The 16,530-nt window shown below is 35.2% G+C and overlaps 1 protein-coding gene across 1 annotated transcript in view; it reads left to right on the top strand.

Annotated features, from left to right (window-relative positions):
* LOC150102997 (leucine-rich repeat-containing protein 45-like) overlaps positions 1 to 16,530 on the top strand; it is a 358,127-nt gene that overhangs the window by 265,657 nt on the left and 75,940 nt on the right. Inside the window, exon 14 of the mRNA XM_090398041.1 lies at positions 5,928 to 6,039. Coding sequence (XP_090254167.1) covers positions 5,928 to 6,039 — 112 coding nt within the window. The remainder of the gene's footprint in view (positions 1 to 5,927; positions 6,040 to 16,530) is intronic.

Raw genomic sequence — 16,530 nt, forward strand, 5'->3', positions numbered from 1 at the left:
GGGAACCGGTGTCAATGAGTGCTTCAAAATTTCTTCTGGAGATTTTTCCTCTCACCACCATTCCAGGGAAACTTACATTGTCCTGGCCCCCCCCTTTATACTGGGTAATCTGGCACAAGTGAGCGATGTTGTCTCTGGTCTATATCTAGTTCCTCTCTGTGCTACAAAACAGTCACGAGCAATATGTCCTAACTTGCTACACTTAAAGCACCTAGGAATTTCTCGGCTGTGACTTTTCCCATCTGCACCGTCTGAGGATAAAGGGGTTTCCATTTTATAGTCTGCAGACATTTCTTCCAGCTTCCTCATCATGTGATTCATCCTCTCTAGCATAGGTTGCTGTAGTCTTTCAACTTCATTGTTGACAATATTCTTTATTCTATCTTCTTGCCAAGAGGGGAGCATTTGATTTTTTGACAGATCGGTCATTAGCTGGTTTATCATGGCATCAAGACTTTCTATGAGTGGTTTTTGTAGCTTCTCCACCTCTTGCCCTGACTATGGATCGAACTTCGTTGAAGTCACAAGCATCTATTGCAACGCTATAAACTGACTCAGTCTTCTTTTCTTCTGAACTTCTCAGCACCTTCTGCTGTCTCTCCTTGTTTTCTTTAATAATATTGAAAGGACTGGCAGTGGTTCCGGGATAAATGTCTCCCAACAGCTGTTCTCTCTCTCAAGTGCAGCATCATAGCTGCGCTTGAGAGAGAGATTCCTTCAAATTTGATATTCCCTTCCCAAATGCAGTCTCCCTTAGCTCCTGCCTCAGACCAACTCTAAAATGCTGGAATATAGCCCATTCCAGATGCCGGTTTTTCTCGTCAAGCACACATAATGTGTTAGCAAAGGTGAGCAGCCTATTGTGAAAGTCAGAAACACTTTCTTTTTCCTTCTGGGATATTCTCTGGAGCTTCCATAGGTTAGGCCCAACGTTTTTTGTCTTAGAAAACTGGGAGGTTAGGATTTGTCTAAACCTCTGGTAGTCCAAAGTTTCCTTCAATAGGGGCGAGGAGTAGAGAAAGCTCTTTGCTTTTCCAACCAGTTTACTGCGAAGCAGTATGAGTAACTGGAAGTCACTCCATCGCCCTATCTTTCTAAGTTCCTCTGTATAGTCGAAGAAAGCTCTCGCATCTTCGGTATCTTCACCTGAGAATTGATGGAAAATTTGATACAGATTTATACTTTTAAGAAATTCAGGATCACTTAATTCAGGGGATGTTGGTAAAGACATATTTACTCTTTCAAGTTACACTTTGTTACGGGATGAGTTATGAACCCTTTTTCTCTCTACGATTTTTTCAATATCTTAAGTTCTGTGTGTGAGACTGAACCAACTTATCATGCCTGTATTGCTTGCTTTATATTTTTCCTTTTCAAGCAGATTCTGTCGACTTCTGCGCCACTGTTATATCTCGTTACTTTTACTTGTTCTGTGTATTTACCAACTTATATCTTACTCGTACAAGAAGTTAGCTTCCGACAAATTTATTTATTTTGAGATCGATTGTGCCAGCTGGTGGCTAGCTCCTGATACTTAAGCTTACTTTAATAACTATCTCGACAATATTACTTAGCATTGGGAACACGTGGTATGCAGTCGCGGCTCCCCCTCTTTATGTTACGTCAAATGTCTCCCCCCCCCCCCCCAACTTATACAGGTTTGAATTTTTTATAAGTGGTAGGTCAGTTTCAAGCAACAGAAACATACAAACTTTGATTTAAGATAATGCATTTTAATACAACTAAAATTCATATACAGGAAATCATGTAATAATAATAAAAAAAAAAGAAATAGGTTCATGCACAAATGCCCACGCAACTGCAATAGGCTCAATAAATTCCTCTCACGCACTTCTTAATATGCAGGCTCATACAATTATAATCCAGGAGCATTAGTTAATCTGAGTTATTTCTGTGGTTTGCATTAAGATTAAATGATACTCCAGTTGTTATGCAAGTTTTGGCAATACAAAATTAATCAAATTACACATGATACGTTCACTCAATCTTATCAATTACAAATCTTGTCAAAAGGAAACTCCTTGCTATAAGACTTATGCAAGTCACAGGGCTTAATGTACAGAGCAGTACCTTCATTCATTGTATCTCATATAATAATTCATCTCTTAACTGTTCCATTATAAGTTCAAACACAAATTTACAAATTACAACAGGAAGGTCCTATCAAGACGTTCGGTCCAAAAAACAGATCTTCTAGTCAGGTCAAGCAGGGCTATGCTTAAGGTTCTCCCCTTTTTCCTTCTTCACTCTAGTTTTACAGCACTCGATATACATATAGGATAGGAGATATATGCCTTACCGGTTAATCTTCTTAGCGAAGTGGTTCCTTTGTTTCAAGTCTGGTCCTTCCTCGGATGTGGCAAGATTTCCTTGTCGCTCCGCTGTCTTTCTTTATTCGTTCTTTTCGAAGTGTCGGGTTTTCTGCTGTGTCATGGACTATTGCATAATGATCAGGCCTTCTGCTGATTGGTTAACATAATTTTCCCTGTATTGGGTATTATTCTAAAACAGTATTTGAATTATAATTACAAGAATATTGTCAATTAAGTTAATACACTTTTCATTTACAAGTTATTTATTACCTCTCTCCGTATGCTCTTGAGAGTTTAATCATGTCTTTATGTTAAGATACTATTCTCTCGTATTGTGTCTGAAACGAATGGCCGACTTATAGTGGGCCAGCTATTTCCGACACTACAGCTGTATACATGACAGTGTTCAAATCAGTTTTAACTTATGGATTTAAGAGCTGGGTCAGCAGTAAAACACTTGACCAAAGACTAGAGACCACAGAATGAGAGTCCTGAGAAAGATTAGAGGCATGAACAAATGGCATCGATGGCAATATCATATTAAAAACAAGGAAGAAGTGTTCTCTGCCAGGTTGGCAGGAAAATGACCCAGAAGAAGACCAAGATATAGGTGGATTGATACGGTACAATGTGCCTTAGACGACAGAAATATAAGATCTGATAATGTTGTAGTCTTGACAAGTAACAGACTGATTTGGAGGAAAATTGTAGATAGGAAGTTAGCAATGATGTAAATTTTTATGTAGTACTATCATATCCTGTACACCCTTTGAATTTGATGATGATGATGATGATAAAATCTATTAGCATCAGGGGCCATCAAATCAGTTAAAGCCATCAAATCAGTTGCTATGTTCCCCTAAAGACATCCATTCTATAAACACCCATGGAGTGTTTATTTGAGAGAAATCTCAAAATCTGTAAAAAAAAAGAATGTGTAGGTGATGTTTGAAATAAGAAAAAAGAAAGAAGTGTATTCATGGCCCATATCCTTGTAGAACATTGCACTGTAGATTGGTAAGCATCCTCCATGGCTTACTTAAAAGAGAATTCTTTTGTTAGAATGTTCTGAGAGTATTCACTCACTGTCCATCTAATTCTCATCTATCCTTAGACAAATTGAGTCCCTTGATTATAGGTTTTAAGCAATTTAATACAGCTAAATTGCCATTCCTCTGTTGCATCCCCTCTGAGGGTAAACATTAGATGTCTATGGATACATGTGTTCACAGTGCCAGTTGGCCTGCTTTGAAGAATAAGTAAACCCTCAAAATAAGTTAGTGGGAGGAAAAATCCTCCACTGCCATGAGACTGGCTAACTCACCCTTAATTGAAAAGCCCTGATAGATTCCTCACATTATAGACATGATTGAACCCAGCTCTTTCCAATCCAACTAAAGTGCTAATTCTCTCACAAGGCACACTAAACAAAAACCAAGGAATTATACTTCATGAAATCTGGTAGTTATTAATTAATGTATGCAACATCCAGGAACTGTGTTATGCCAGAAATTGCATACAAGGTTTCCCCAACAATGTACAGACATGATATGATATGCTTAATGATTTGTCTGGCTAAACTGCTAATCAAATAGCTTTCAATATTAAAAAAAAATAATGGCTTTTGGAAACTTTGAGATTTTTTTTGTTCAAAGTTAAATATATCACTGAAGATGCTGTCAACTAAAAAGATAATGAAACATGTAGAAGTAACATTTAGTTTAAATGAATAAAGTGCTATGAGTTTAACCAGCCTGATCATTCATAGTTGACATAATAGTCCTCTTAGTTAAATTAATTAGAAAACAGTCTGTATTTCTTTTATGGTTGTTAAGATTTTGGAGAAATTAGCAAGAGATCTTATACACAATTTATTAGGTGAGGGTAATATTAGCGAACGTCAGCATGAATTTATTAAGGAGTGCTCTTCTTTGAGTAATTTGCTTGCCTTTTATAATAAAGTGACGAGAGTGGTTGATGAGGGAAAGGCGCATGCTGCCATATTTTATGATTTTGCAAGGGTTTTCATAGGGTGGCACATGATATAATGATAATTAAGTTACAACACATGGGAATATATGTCATGTTAATGAATTGGATTGGAAATTAGTTACCTGATAGATATCAGAGTTGTCTTGTGCGGAGCCATATCAATGAAGTGGAGGCTCATACATGGATCATTACTGGAACCTTTGATTTTTGTCCTCTATATCAATAGCACTGTCAATGAATTGCAGGAAGATATTCAGATATTTACAGATTGTGTGAATATGTAAAACTTGGAAGAGTTATTAGTAATAGTGCTGATGTAGAGCAGGATTTAAATAAGCTGGAAATTAAAAGAATGGAGATGTTAGATTAATGTAACCAAATGTAAGGTCTTGAAATATGGAATCTGCCAAAAGGAGGCTGTATACTCGTGTTTAATATTTAAACCTTTAATATTTAAGGAAGTGGTGAGTAAGAAATTGAGAAGTGGTTTTTTGCTTGGAGGGTGGTTGGACCATGGTATTCGTTGTCTGATAGGGTAGTGAGTATACAGATGGTGAATGGATGGTTTAAGGAATGGTATGATAGACTTTCACCATAATTCTCTGACTCCTTGGAGGTCCATAATATAATAATAATAATAATAATATAAATTCAGGTAAATTTTATAAATTCAGTGGATATTAAATCCAACATCATTTCAATGCCAAATACAGGAACTATAAAAGTTTCATTCAAAAATTGACCAGAGAGCTTGCAGTAATACATTGCTGCCATACTACGAGTTGCCCTAGCCAAACCTAATAGGAAAAGCATGAATGCTAAAAGTGCTCGTATATTGCCTTCTATTGGTCCATTTTGATAGGTTTCACTAGTCTTCTAGAACAGCGCTTCCCAAACTGATACTAAAAATGTAACATTTGCATTTGATTTTTGCAATATTCACTGTTTATGTTTTGTATTGAATATAAATACAATAAATATTATAATAATATGTCTGTATTACGACATAGGTAATTTTTTTTTTTTTTCTTCGATTGGGGCCATGAAATATTTTATTTTTCCAAGGGGGCCTTTACATCCATAAGTCTGGGAAGCACTGTTCTAGAAGGCAATATACGGGCTCTTTTAGTGTTCGTGCTTTTCCTATTAGGTTCAGCTAGGGCAACTCGTAGTATGTCAGCGGTGTATTCCCACAAACTCTCTGGTCAATTTTCACACGAAACTTTTATAGTTTCTGTATTTGGCTTTGAAATAATGTTGGATTTAATATCCGCTTAATTTATATAATTTAGCATCACTGAAATGAAGCCTTTGGCTCTTTATTTTAGTAAATAAATTCAGGTAATTTTAATTTGCGGAGTAATTGCTGTTGCCACTGTAAATGGTCTTATATCTCCGAGTGGAAGACTATAATAATATTATGGTATTGCAAATGGTTGTCAGAACTCACTGCTGATTTATTTATAATTTTTAACATACAATACTGTATTTCACTTAAATTTATTATTAAGATATTTTTGAGATTCTTGAATTTTAAGTAATTTTTCTTTTTGAATACGTGCTACCTGACTTTGACAAGGTTTTTAATATTTTTTTTCATAGATTGAAACATATAAGTTGACACAAGAACAGAAAGAAGAAGAAGTGTTCCAGCTTAATCAAACAGTAAATCACTTAGAAAAGAAGATAAAAGTCATTGAAACTTGTTCTAATGGTTTGCATTTTTAATATGTAGTTTGCCATTTTCAGTTTTTCTCATTATGTTAGTGAATCTGTTTTTCATTCTATTTTTCAAATCTCTTTCTTTCTCTACATTTGCCATTAAGTAAACATTTATATTAGATTATGTTATTTATAAACTTTTTTTTACAAACAAACCTTGTTTACAAATCTTTAATAATTTGAAGACAGGTAGACTATCCACGTGTATCCACGGGTAGTGGATACACTTTCAAATTTTTAAGCTGCACACAAAGGGGTCATGTGGTAGCACTAAACAGAATAAAAGGCAAAATACTGTTCTAAACGAATTTTGTTTGAAAGAAGTTCTCTTCATGAAAGGAATAAAGTTGCAAACTTGATGTCTTGTAATGTCTCAAAGACATCATAGATGATTTGACACTGGGAAGAATTATTGGAAAGCTTGAAGAAGGTCACAGAATTACTGATATTGTCAGAGAGTTTGGGATCATGCATAGTGTTGTGTCTGGGCAGCATTTCAAACCAGTGGAATATGTACAAGATGTTTGTTAAGAGATCACCCTCCCTCTACCATGGAGTATGAAGACAGATTTTTGGTTATAACAGCAAAACGTAATTGACGCACTGTGGCTGGTCAACTTGCAAGTTGGCTCCATTCGAGCACAGCTATTTAGATATCTCAACAAACTGTGGCATGGTATCTGTGATGAGTAGACTTATATGCCTGTAGTCTGCATTCCTTTATCTACAGCTCATCGTAGAGTGTGTTTTCAGTAATGTTGTATCCATAAACCTCAGACAAGACACCTATGGTCTGACGTATTCTTTACAGATGAGAGTTGTTTTGGTCTTTCCTCCAATTCTAGTCGACACTTAATCTGGTGTGAAAGTGGTACTGGAATCATGATATGGGGAAGTATTATGCTTAATGGACGCACCAAGCTACAAGTGCTGGAAAAAGGGACTATGACTGGTAAATGATATTGCAACAAAGTTCTTCATTGTCATGTTCGATTGTTCCCTGCGTGGTGCTTTAGGCAAAGAATTAATTTCTATGGATGACAGTGCCATACCATATCATACATGAACAGTGGAGATACTTCTGAAGACTGAGGATATTAATCGAATCGAGTGGCCAGCAAGCTCCCCAGATCTCATTCCCATAGAATACATTTTGGACGCAATAGGAGATGTTATTACTGCTCAAAATTCCCCTCCAGAAAACAAACATGGGCTTATCCTTGCTCTGAAAGAGGAGTGGACCAGTTTGCCTCTAGAACTCCTCAATCACTTGGTGCTAAGCATGGTATTGCAAGAGCTACATTGAAGTTTGAGGGGGGGGGGCAACATTCCATACTGACATGCCTCTACGCTTAGTTATCTGTAAGCACTGTACATTAATTCCTTAACTACATCCTTAGGAAATTTGTAACTTTTGCCAAAAACATATTGCATGAATGTATTGCATGAATATATGAAATTTATAACACATTTTTTTTAGTAATATAATTTATTAGTATGCTGGCAAGAAATTTTTGTTCGCAGTTGGCTGTAATCATAAAATTTTTTTTCATATACAGGTAAAAATGTAGTTCATCCTTAGCTTTTGGACACCAGTGTATTTATTAACATCTAATCCCTATATTAAGCAAGGCTACAAGAACATGGAATATTCTGTTGGTCTCTTTGCCTTCTAACTTGGCCTAGATACTTTTTGGCTCCATCCTGTATTGTGACCTTGACTCCTTCGTAGAGCATTTCAGGTGTGTTCTCCTCACTAGTCTCCAAAAGAGCATCCAACCATGTTGATGTTTCCTCTGATTAGAAGAAACAACACTAGTCTCGGACAGGGCCCATTTTGTATGATGATTTCAGAGTCTCAGTCTCACGTTGGCTCCTACTAGCTGATGGGCTGTACCACAGTCCACTCCAGGACAAGCATGCACATCAGAGATGCTAGTCTTCCACCATTCGAATGCCAGGATGTAATCAGTTTGGTGCCTTGACTTATTGTGAGATACGATGCCCAAGTATAGGTGCCTCTGGAAACAGGTATAATGGCTAATCTGTTAGCATGAGCAAATCCCCTCAGTCTTTCACAGGCATTGTGTTCTCCCAGGCCAAACCTGCCACACTCTGGCCAAACTGACGTACTCTTTCCCACTTGTGCATTGAAGTCTCCTAAGATGAAAAGTACATCTCTTCTTGATAGGCACTCCAGGACATCTGTGTTTCTCATTCACAATAACACTGACCTGTGTCGGAGACTGTAATATACTTCTTGAATAGGATCCTCTGCCTAAGTCGTGAACGTGGCCTGATTATTCTGTGTGACAGCCAATGTAGCATGAGATTTATTATAAGGCACAACAGTATGAGGATTTTGGAAGTCACCGATGAAGTCACTGCAAGAGAAAGTGGTAGGGTTGCAGAGGCCCTTTCCACAAATCTGGAAGTTTTGATCCAAATTCCTCCCACACTGGCCAGGCAGGATGGGACTACTACAGCCTACTAGGTGAGAGCAAATACCTGGGAAAGAAGGCAGACTCCCACTGCATGAAATGAAAAGAAACATTAAAATAGGAAAGATTAACCTTTATTTCTCAAATATTCTATAGCATGCAGTCTTACCATGGTGTTATGCTGTGTTTACCAATTATAGTCTCACACCTCTTTTTTTTTTTGTTATACTACCATCCTAGCGAAGGCAGTATAGAAAATCAGGACTACTGAAAAACTGTTATGAGGTTAATGTAGTTTGTTGGGGAGGAGGGGGGGGGGAACTAATTTAAATACAGAACAAATTCTTATTTAATGCAAGAAATGAAGCTTCTGACTAGATCAGTGATAACAGGTTCAGTATTTCCAAGTTTAATACAAAGATTTTTGTGTGTATCATACAGGTGGCTTAGCTCACACCCCTTGAGGGTACACGTCAGGAATTTAATGATGATGATTTTCAGGAATTCAGCTCCGAGACGGTTTCTTTCTTTCTTTTTTTTTTTTTTAATTGATATTTGGCAAATGTTTGAAAACTAATAACGATGGAAGTGTTTCCTATCCCCTCAAATCTACTGTCCAGCTTGTGGAACTGTTTATGGAGATTATTTTGCAAGCTTTTCAGCTGTTGCTTCATTTTTTGCAAAACATTCAGTTCAGTTTCATGAGTAGAGTTTAATATTAATTCATGAAGGGACGTGAGAACATGGAAAATGGATATAAATTTGCCTTGCAAAGATACACTGAGATTATGTTGAATTTTTTCTTGACAATTATTTATAAGACTATTACACTTTTTTTATATAATCTTTGTCAAGTAGCTTTATTTTAAATAAAGCTACTTGACAAAGATTATATAAAAAAAGTGTAATAGTCATACACTGAGATTATTCAGTGTATACATTAAGATTATTTAGTGTATACACAAAATACGTTAGTTTTACATAGTCATTTTTATTAATGCATTTGATATCTCAGATTGAAGTTTTCATCCAGACATGCTTAGACGGGTGAGTCAGGATTTTACTGCTTCTGTGCTATAATGGATGTGTAAAATTGTAAGATTTCCTAATCACTGCCTATTTCTTGACACCACTGAAAAAATCCAGGCATTCATTGACCTTTCAATGAACTTTATAATTTTATCAGCTGCATCAAAAAAATAAATTTCTTTAAATCTGCATTTGTGCAATAAATGGCTTCACTTTGATTTCATGCAACAGTGCATAATTTTGCTTCCAGTGCAACAGCTGGACATTCCCAACAACTGCTTTCTTCGAACTGACCATGGTTCTGGTGCCATCCATACTTAGTGCATTGGCTCCAATCAATGATATGCCCTGTGATGAAATATCAATAACTTGCAAAATAACTTCCCTGGTTGTATAGTACCCATTAACAGAACAACAAATCATCATGGTCTTTATTAAGCTCATCATATCTGACAAATACCATTAAGATTAGGAAAATTCTTAATGTCAGCAGATTATGTACTTGTAATGCATAATATCAACTTTGTTGGACTTATGACAATAATTACTGTTTTATGATTTTGCCCATATCTAAAATTCTACAGTGTAAACAGTATTATATGACAGAGATGCCTTACCTTGCTTGCTTTGTTTGATGGCATGAGTATCAACCTTTACTTTAGTGCACATTTTATTAATGCTTTGCATCGGTTCAGAAGCTTCCAACTTTGCTATTAAAGGATACTTCCGGTACTGGCATGCTTTCACCTTCCATCACCTACCTGTTACTTTATGAGATTGTTGAAGATACTTGTGCTTATTTTTAAAACTTCATTAAATCTTTCATGCTCACTTTCAGAATGGCATTTGAGATTGGATTCTTTCATACCCCTCATCCAAGAGGATTCACAGACAATTCATTGCAGGAACTATTCATTGTGGAAAAAATTTTTTAGATTTTCATAACATTTTTATTGTTATACAATGAAAGTAATATATTTATTGATCGGTGAATTTCCTAATTTCAGTTTTGTTGTAATTTTTATTCATTTTAACCTGGTTTGGAAATCCTGCTCAAATCCTAACATGGAAACCACTCAAGCCACTTCAGGCCTCCAATAAGCAGTGCTGTGGTCTCGCATCAGGTGACGAAATTCATCTCGTCATACTTAAAAACAATTGCAAACATCCCAGCCCATTGCATGTTTCGATTGGTGGGAGAGGGTTATCCAGTCGGATATTAACGACATGATATTTCTGATTACAGTTTATTTTTGAACGTTTCACAAGAGAAGTAATTAATTACTTATTTCACTTTGGGAGCAGGCATTTATATATATATATATGTTTTTTTTTTTTCCCAGTAAAAAAGACTAAATATGAAATTTAAAATTTCTTAATGTCATAAAATACTAGTATTGGAGAAAAAGGCATAGACTAGTATTGCACCCACAGATGACAATTTAGCTTATGCTGATTTACATAATGATGATAGCATTTACGAAATTTTATTATTTTCTTTAATATAATTACTCAAAAGTGAATCTATGATCTTAAACTAGCTCCATAAACGATAGCAGCATACAACATGCCTTCGTATGTAGAAAAGAAAAGTGGAGTCATTTTCAAAATACACGTGTATTCAATAACTGAAACACGTCACCTTCTGAATAGTTAATAGAAATATGTAAATAGTTAACTATAAATATTAGTTGGATATAACTATTATCCCTAAATATTCTTAAATATAGTGCTCTTTCTTTCTAACCATCCTATACCAGTTCTGTAACAATTAATATTCCATCTACAGAGCCTGTAGTAATATTCTTTCTTACTTATTTAAATAATGTATAAAATATTTTTTATATGGGAAATATTTTTTTTTCTTTTTTTTTTTTTTTCCAAATATATTTGTGTCAAGAACAGTTTCTTAGTTGCAAACACTTGCTTTCAACAACATAAAAGAAGATTGTATACATGGATTTCACCTAATGGTGAATATAAAAATTAGGTAGATTATATTTTGCCACCAGAAGGTGGAGAGAACCGCTTTCCAAGCAGCAAAAACTCTACCGGGTGCAGGATGTCGAACAGATCATGAATTATTGATAGCACAATTTAAATTGATATTAAGAACTAAGAAGAAACAAAAGGATAATATCAAATTTGAGTTAAAATCATATAATTAAACCATTTAATGTAGAAGTCGAAAAGAAATTTAAAAGTTTGGAGAGGACAGGAAGAGAATTAGAACTCGGAAGAAACAAAATGTACAGTAATAGACAAAGCAAAGATGATTCTAAGCAAAGCATCAAGAAAGAAAGATTGTAAATGGTTACCAGAAGAAGCTATTCAAATAGTGGAAGAAAGAAGAAAAATGAAACTTCAGAAAAAACTCAGTTGCCTAACCCTTTCTAACAAGAAAGGGTTAGGCAACTGAGTGCAAAGTTCCAGAGACAGGCTAGGAAAGATAAGGAAAAACATCTAACCAAAAGGTGTGCAAGAACTTCCAAGTCTGATCCCTTGTTTTTCCCCTCTCTGTATGTATTGAAAAATGTCATTTGTGTCAATCTTATAGAATCCCTTTAGAAACTCATGAGTTTCTATCATATCCCCTCTCCTCTGCCTGTCAGCCAAACTCTGCAACCCATATACACCCTCAATATGTACTCATAGGGAACATTCCCCAGACCTGTCACCAGCTTGGTCGCTCATCTCTGAATCCTCTCCACAACTTCCTTGGCCCCAAGAAATGCAGGTGACGAAATCTGTGCACAGTAATCAACATGTGGCTAAATCATAGCCTTATAAAGAAGGATAATAACCTCTCTATCTTTACTTGTCAGTAAAGATAGAGAGGTTATCCAAGAGCTGAAGAGCATCCAAGATTACTTGGATGCTCTTCAGCATCCAAGTAATCCTCTGAGCTGTTTTGCCAATTCTTGCAATATGACCTTGAATTTCAAATCTCTATCCACCATCACTTCCCAGATCCCTAGCCTCATCAATTTTCTGTAAACTAGTAGCATCAATAGGATATGAAGAGTGCAATCTTCTCATCACAAAGTGCATTCACTTTGTGATGCATTACCTTACATTTTACAACATTGAATTGACAACCATTCTCTTTTTCTCTTGCTGCCAATTTATTTAAGTCATCTTGTAAGATATCTACAACACCTTTATTAACATGTTATGTTATAAACTCGGTCAGTTGTAAAAAGTTATTTGGGAAGATGTTTGATGGAAGAAGAAGAAGCAGTGAAAAAAAAGATGGAAAGAGTACATACAAGAAAGATATTAATATTGAAGGAGAATTTGAAAGGAGAGAATTTGTTTAGGAATCCATGATAATGAAAAGTGAAGTGATATCAACAGCAGAACATCTGCCAAACAGAAAAGCTCTTGGAGCTGATGGAGTGTCAGTAGATAGAAGCATTGAGCAGCTGGGGATGAAGTAATGAATATACTGAAACTTGTCAACAAGTTTGGAAGAAAATATACTGACCTAGAACTTAGAAAACATCAATATTCATCCCAGTTCCTAAATAATCAAATACCAGAGTTTGTGAGATTTATAGAATTGCTTTCATTTCACATGTGAGTAAAGTTACGCTGAAAATGATCCAACAAAGGCTGGAGCCATTTGTGAATAGAGAAATGCCCCAATAACCAAAACGTTTTAGGAGAGGTAGAGGAACTAGAGACCAGATAGCAAACATGAGATGGATTTTGGAAAGAACAAGTGAGTATCAGAAGGAAGTATTCATCTGTTTTATTGGTTATAAGAAAGCTTTTGATCAAATGGATCACAACAGACTGTGGATTATGATAACATCAATGGGAATACCTGAGCATCTAATTCTCTTGATAAGAGAACTGTATGACCAGTAAGCTTTCAGTAAAACAGTCTTTGGAGAAATAGACAGTGATCAAGTGGAAAAAGAGATTCAGTGGGTTGTATACTGTTGCTTTATCTTCTTAATTTATAGTGAATACATTATGAGAATGGCTAACTCTAGACAAAGACCCAGCTGGAATTACAATTGGTGACAGAAAAATAATTTAAGATATGCAGATGATACAATATAGCAGAAAGTAAGGGAGATCTGGAGCCGTTGATTCTATTGGTTAAGAGAGAGCAAATAAGTGGTGATTAATCTAAACATCAACAAAATAAAAGTAATGGCTTCTGGCAATTTACATGAATTTATGATAGAGAGGATAAAATAAAGATCATGGAAAGTTATGATTTACCGGGATCCAGAATAAGAAATGATGGGAAATTTGAAGATGAAATTAAAGGAGGATATCATGAGAATAAAATCTATGTTAAACCTGACAAAAATTATGAAAGATAGAGGTGTGAGATTTATGAAAAATAGAGGCCACAAAAGTTAGAATAGTCAAAGTAATGGTATTTCCAGTAGTGATCTATGGATGCAAAAGCTGAATTATTAAGAAGAAAAACAAAAAGCAAATTGATTCATTTGAATTATGGGTGTGAAGGACTGTATTAAGACTCCCATGAATCACAAGAAGGACTAATAAGAAAATTAATTTTAGAGAGTATAAGGACAGAATACTCCTTGGAGGTAATGATTGCTAAACAGAAGTTAATTTACTCTTGACATATTATGAGAGCAGATGAATTATTGGAAAAGGCAGTTATGTTAGGGAAGATTGAAGGCACGAGAAAAGAGAAAAAGAGTTGGATGGACAACATAAAGTGAATACATTACTACCTACTTGAATTTACACTTGCCAAAAGAAAAGAAAAGAGGCTCAGCAGGATGGAGAGCCTTTGTTCACAAGATCACCAAGAGTTGAAAACGACTGGATAGCACATAAATACAACAATTCTTAATAATAAGGCTATATAATATATTTTTTTTATATCAAGCAAATACCCACTCTATGAATCTATTCACTCATTCTCTGGCCAGTCACTCATGGTGTTAATTGAATGAAATTCAATTCACAATGAAAGCCGTGTACTGTGAATTGACTGCTGCAATGCCATGGCTATAGCAAGAGCACAAATTATTCATACTCCTTAATTTACCCATCAGTAATATTTTATCTAAAATATTTATACTTCAGTTTTTCTAGAAAATTCTTAAAAAAAAAAAAAAAAGCAAATGAGATAATTGCTGTGGCAGCTTAATCCTTTTTAAGCTGTCATTCTAAGGGCAGACGCTGATTTTAGTTAAAATTTATTCATGCAGAAATGTTTAATTATTTTAAAAATTTTGTCATTCGAAGTTTAGTGATTAATTTTATATTCCAGATGGCTGTATACCATCTAAAAATCTTCTACATACTGCTAGTACTCTACCTTGGGAAACCCTGCCTAATTATATATACATTTTCTCTGCATTCAGTAAACTTTTCATCATTAAGCAATTCTCTCTGTTTTCTTCACCTTTGCAATGTATCTACTGAATTTCACTCTCTGTCAGCTGCATTCAAATGTTTCTTGCGGTACACTCCACCAATATAGTATTGTTTTTTGTTTTGAAATTCCAGTGCAAGCAGTTTTGTATTTAGAGGTATTATATTTAGACATGGTAACATTGATTCATACTCAGAATCTAGAAATCCTGCTAGATCTAGAGACCAAACGGAATTTTTTTCAAGCTGTTTCAGTCCTCCAATAAGTGGTAGTGGTCTAATGTGTGGCAATAAAGTTCCTGTTTCCTAGAGACATTTACAAATATCCATGCCCATGAAGGGATTCAAACCTATAGGCAGTTAGTTGTACAGTAGCTACATATTAGTTCTGCTGAACAGTATCTATGGAAGTATCTGCTAAAGAGACACACTGCAGAAACTGGCTGTGAGATAGTTGCTAAAGAGAGTCTGTGAGAGAGGAGTCACCAATCAACTGAACTGCCTTCTTTTGTAATAAAAGTATATGATCTTGCAATGGCCTCACCATTCTCACCTCCTATCACCAATTTATACATGTTAAAATTTCAGGAAGTAACTATACCACAGGCAACCTTAAAACCTTATGTCTTGTGGAAATATGTCAATGATATTTTTATTATTTGGAAACATACCCACAGTGACCTTGAAGAGTTTGTATATTTCCTGAATAATTGCCATCCAAACTCCAAATTCACATTATAATTAGAAAAGGGTGGAAAATTACCCATTCCTAGACATCCATAAAAACTAAAAATATTATTGAAGGATTATCATTAGAAGTGTACAGGAAAGAAACCCACATGAGCAGGCATCAACAAGCTCATTCCATCACACTCAACAAAAATTAGATATCACCAAAACCTTAAAATATACTCAAAAATGATAAAATTAAAAGAAAAGAACTTCAGATCCTATTTTATCAGTTCCTCCAAAATGGCTACTCAAAGAAACTGATAACCCAGAAAATATTTACAAAGCCATGGTAACCTTACCATATATTGGCAAAGCACCAAGAAAAATAGTTCAAATATTAAAATCAGTCCTGGAGTATACAAGATTCTGTGTTCTTGTGGAAAGGTGTACATAGCTCAAACTGGAAGAAATTTTGCAATCCATAAAAAAAAAAAAATTAATTAATTAATTAATTAATTAATAAATAACCTATGTTAAGAACAAAGGGGGGGAAGCAGACATGCAGTGCACATCTTCAAAGAACTTCACATGGTAAATTGCCATGCATCTTGCATTCCTTACTTAGAAGAGAATTACTTCAACATATTGTTCAAGGAATCTTCTGAAGTAATTTGCTCAAAAGGCACACTAAATAGAAACCAAGGACTGATCCTTCTTGACATGAAATGTGTAAAAGTAGCTAAACAAAAGTTGTGAATACTTTGATAAGAACAAAGAAGATAATATGAAGAAGGTGGCAATATGCTCAGGAAGCTATTGAAGAATCTTTGAGATGGAGGAAAGAGGAATTGGTTGATGAAGGTGACTTGAAAACTGAAGATAAATTTAAAGATGCCAAGAAACATATTCATAGTTTAATCCTTTATCCAAGTGTAAGTAAACAAAGTTTGCATGTGAAGTAACTTCAT

Source organism: Typopeltis vanoorti, chromosome 9, assembly GCF_054136105.1.
Source record: "Typopeltis vanoorti isolate ZY-2024b chromosome 9, IOZ_Tvanoo_1.0, whole genome shotgun sequence".
Taxonomy (NCBI): domain Eukaryota; kingdom Metazoa; phylum Arthropoda; class Arachnida; order Uropygi; family Thelyphonidae; genus Typopeltis; species Typopeltis vanoorti.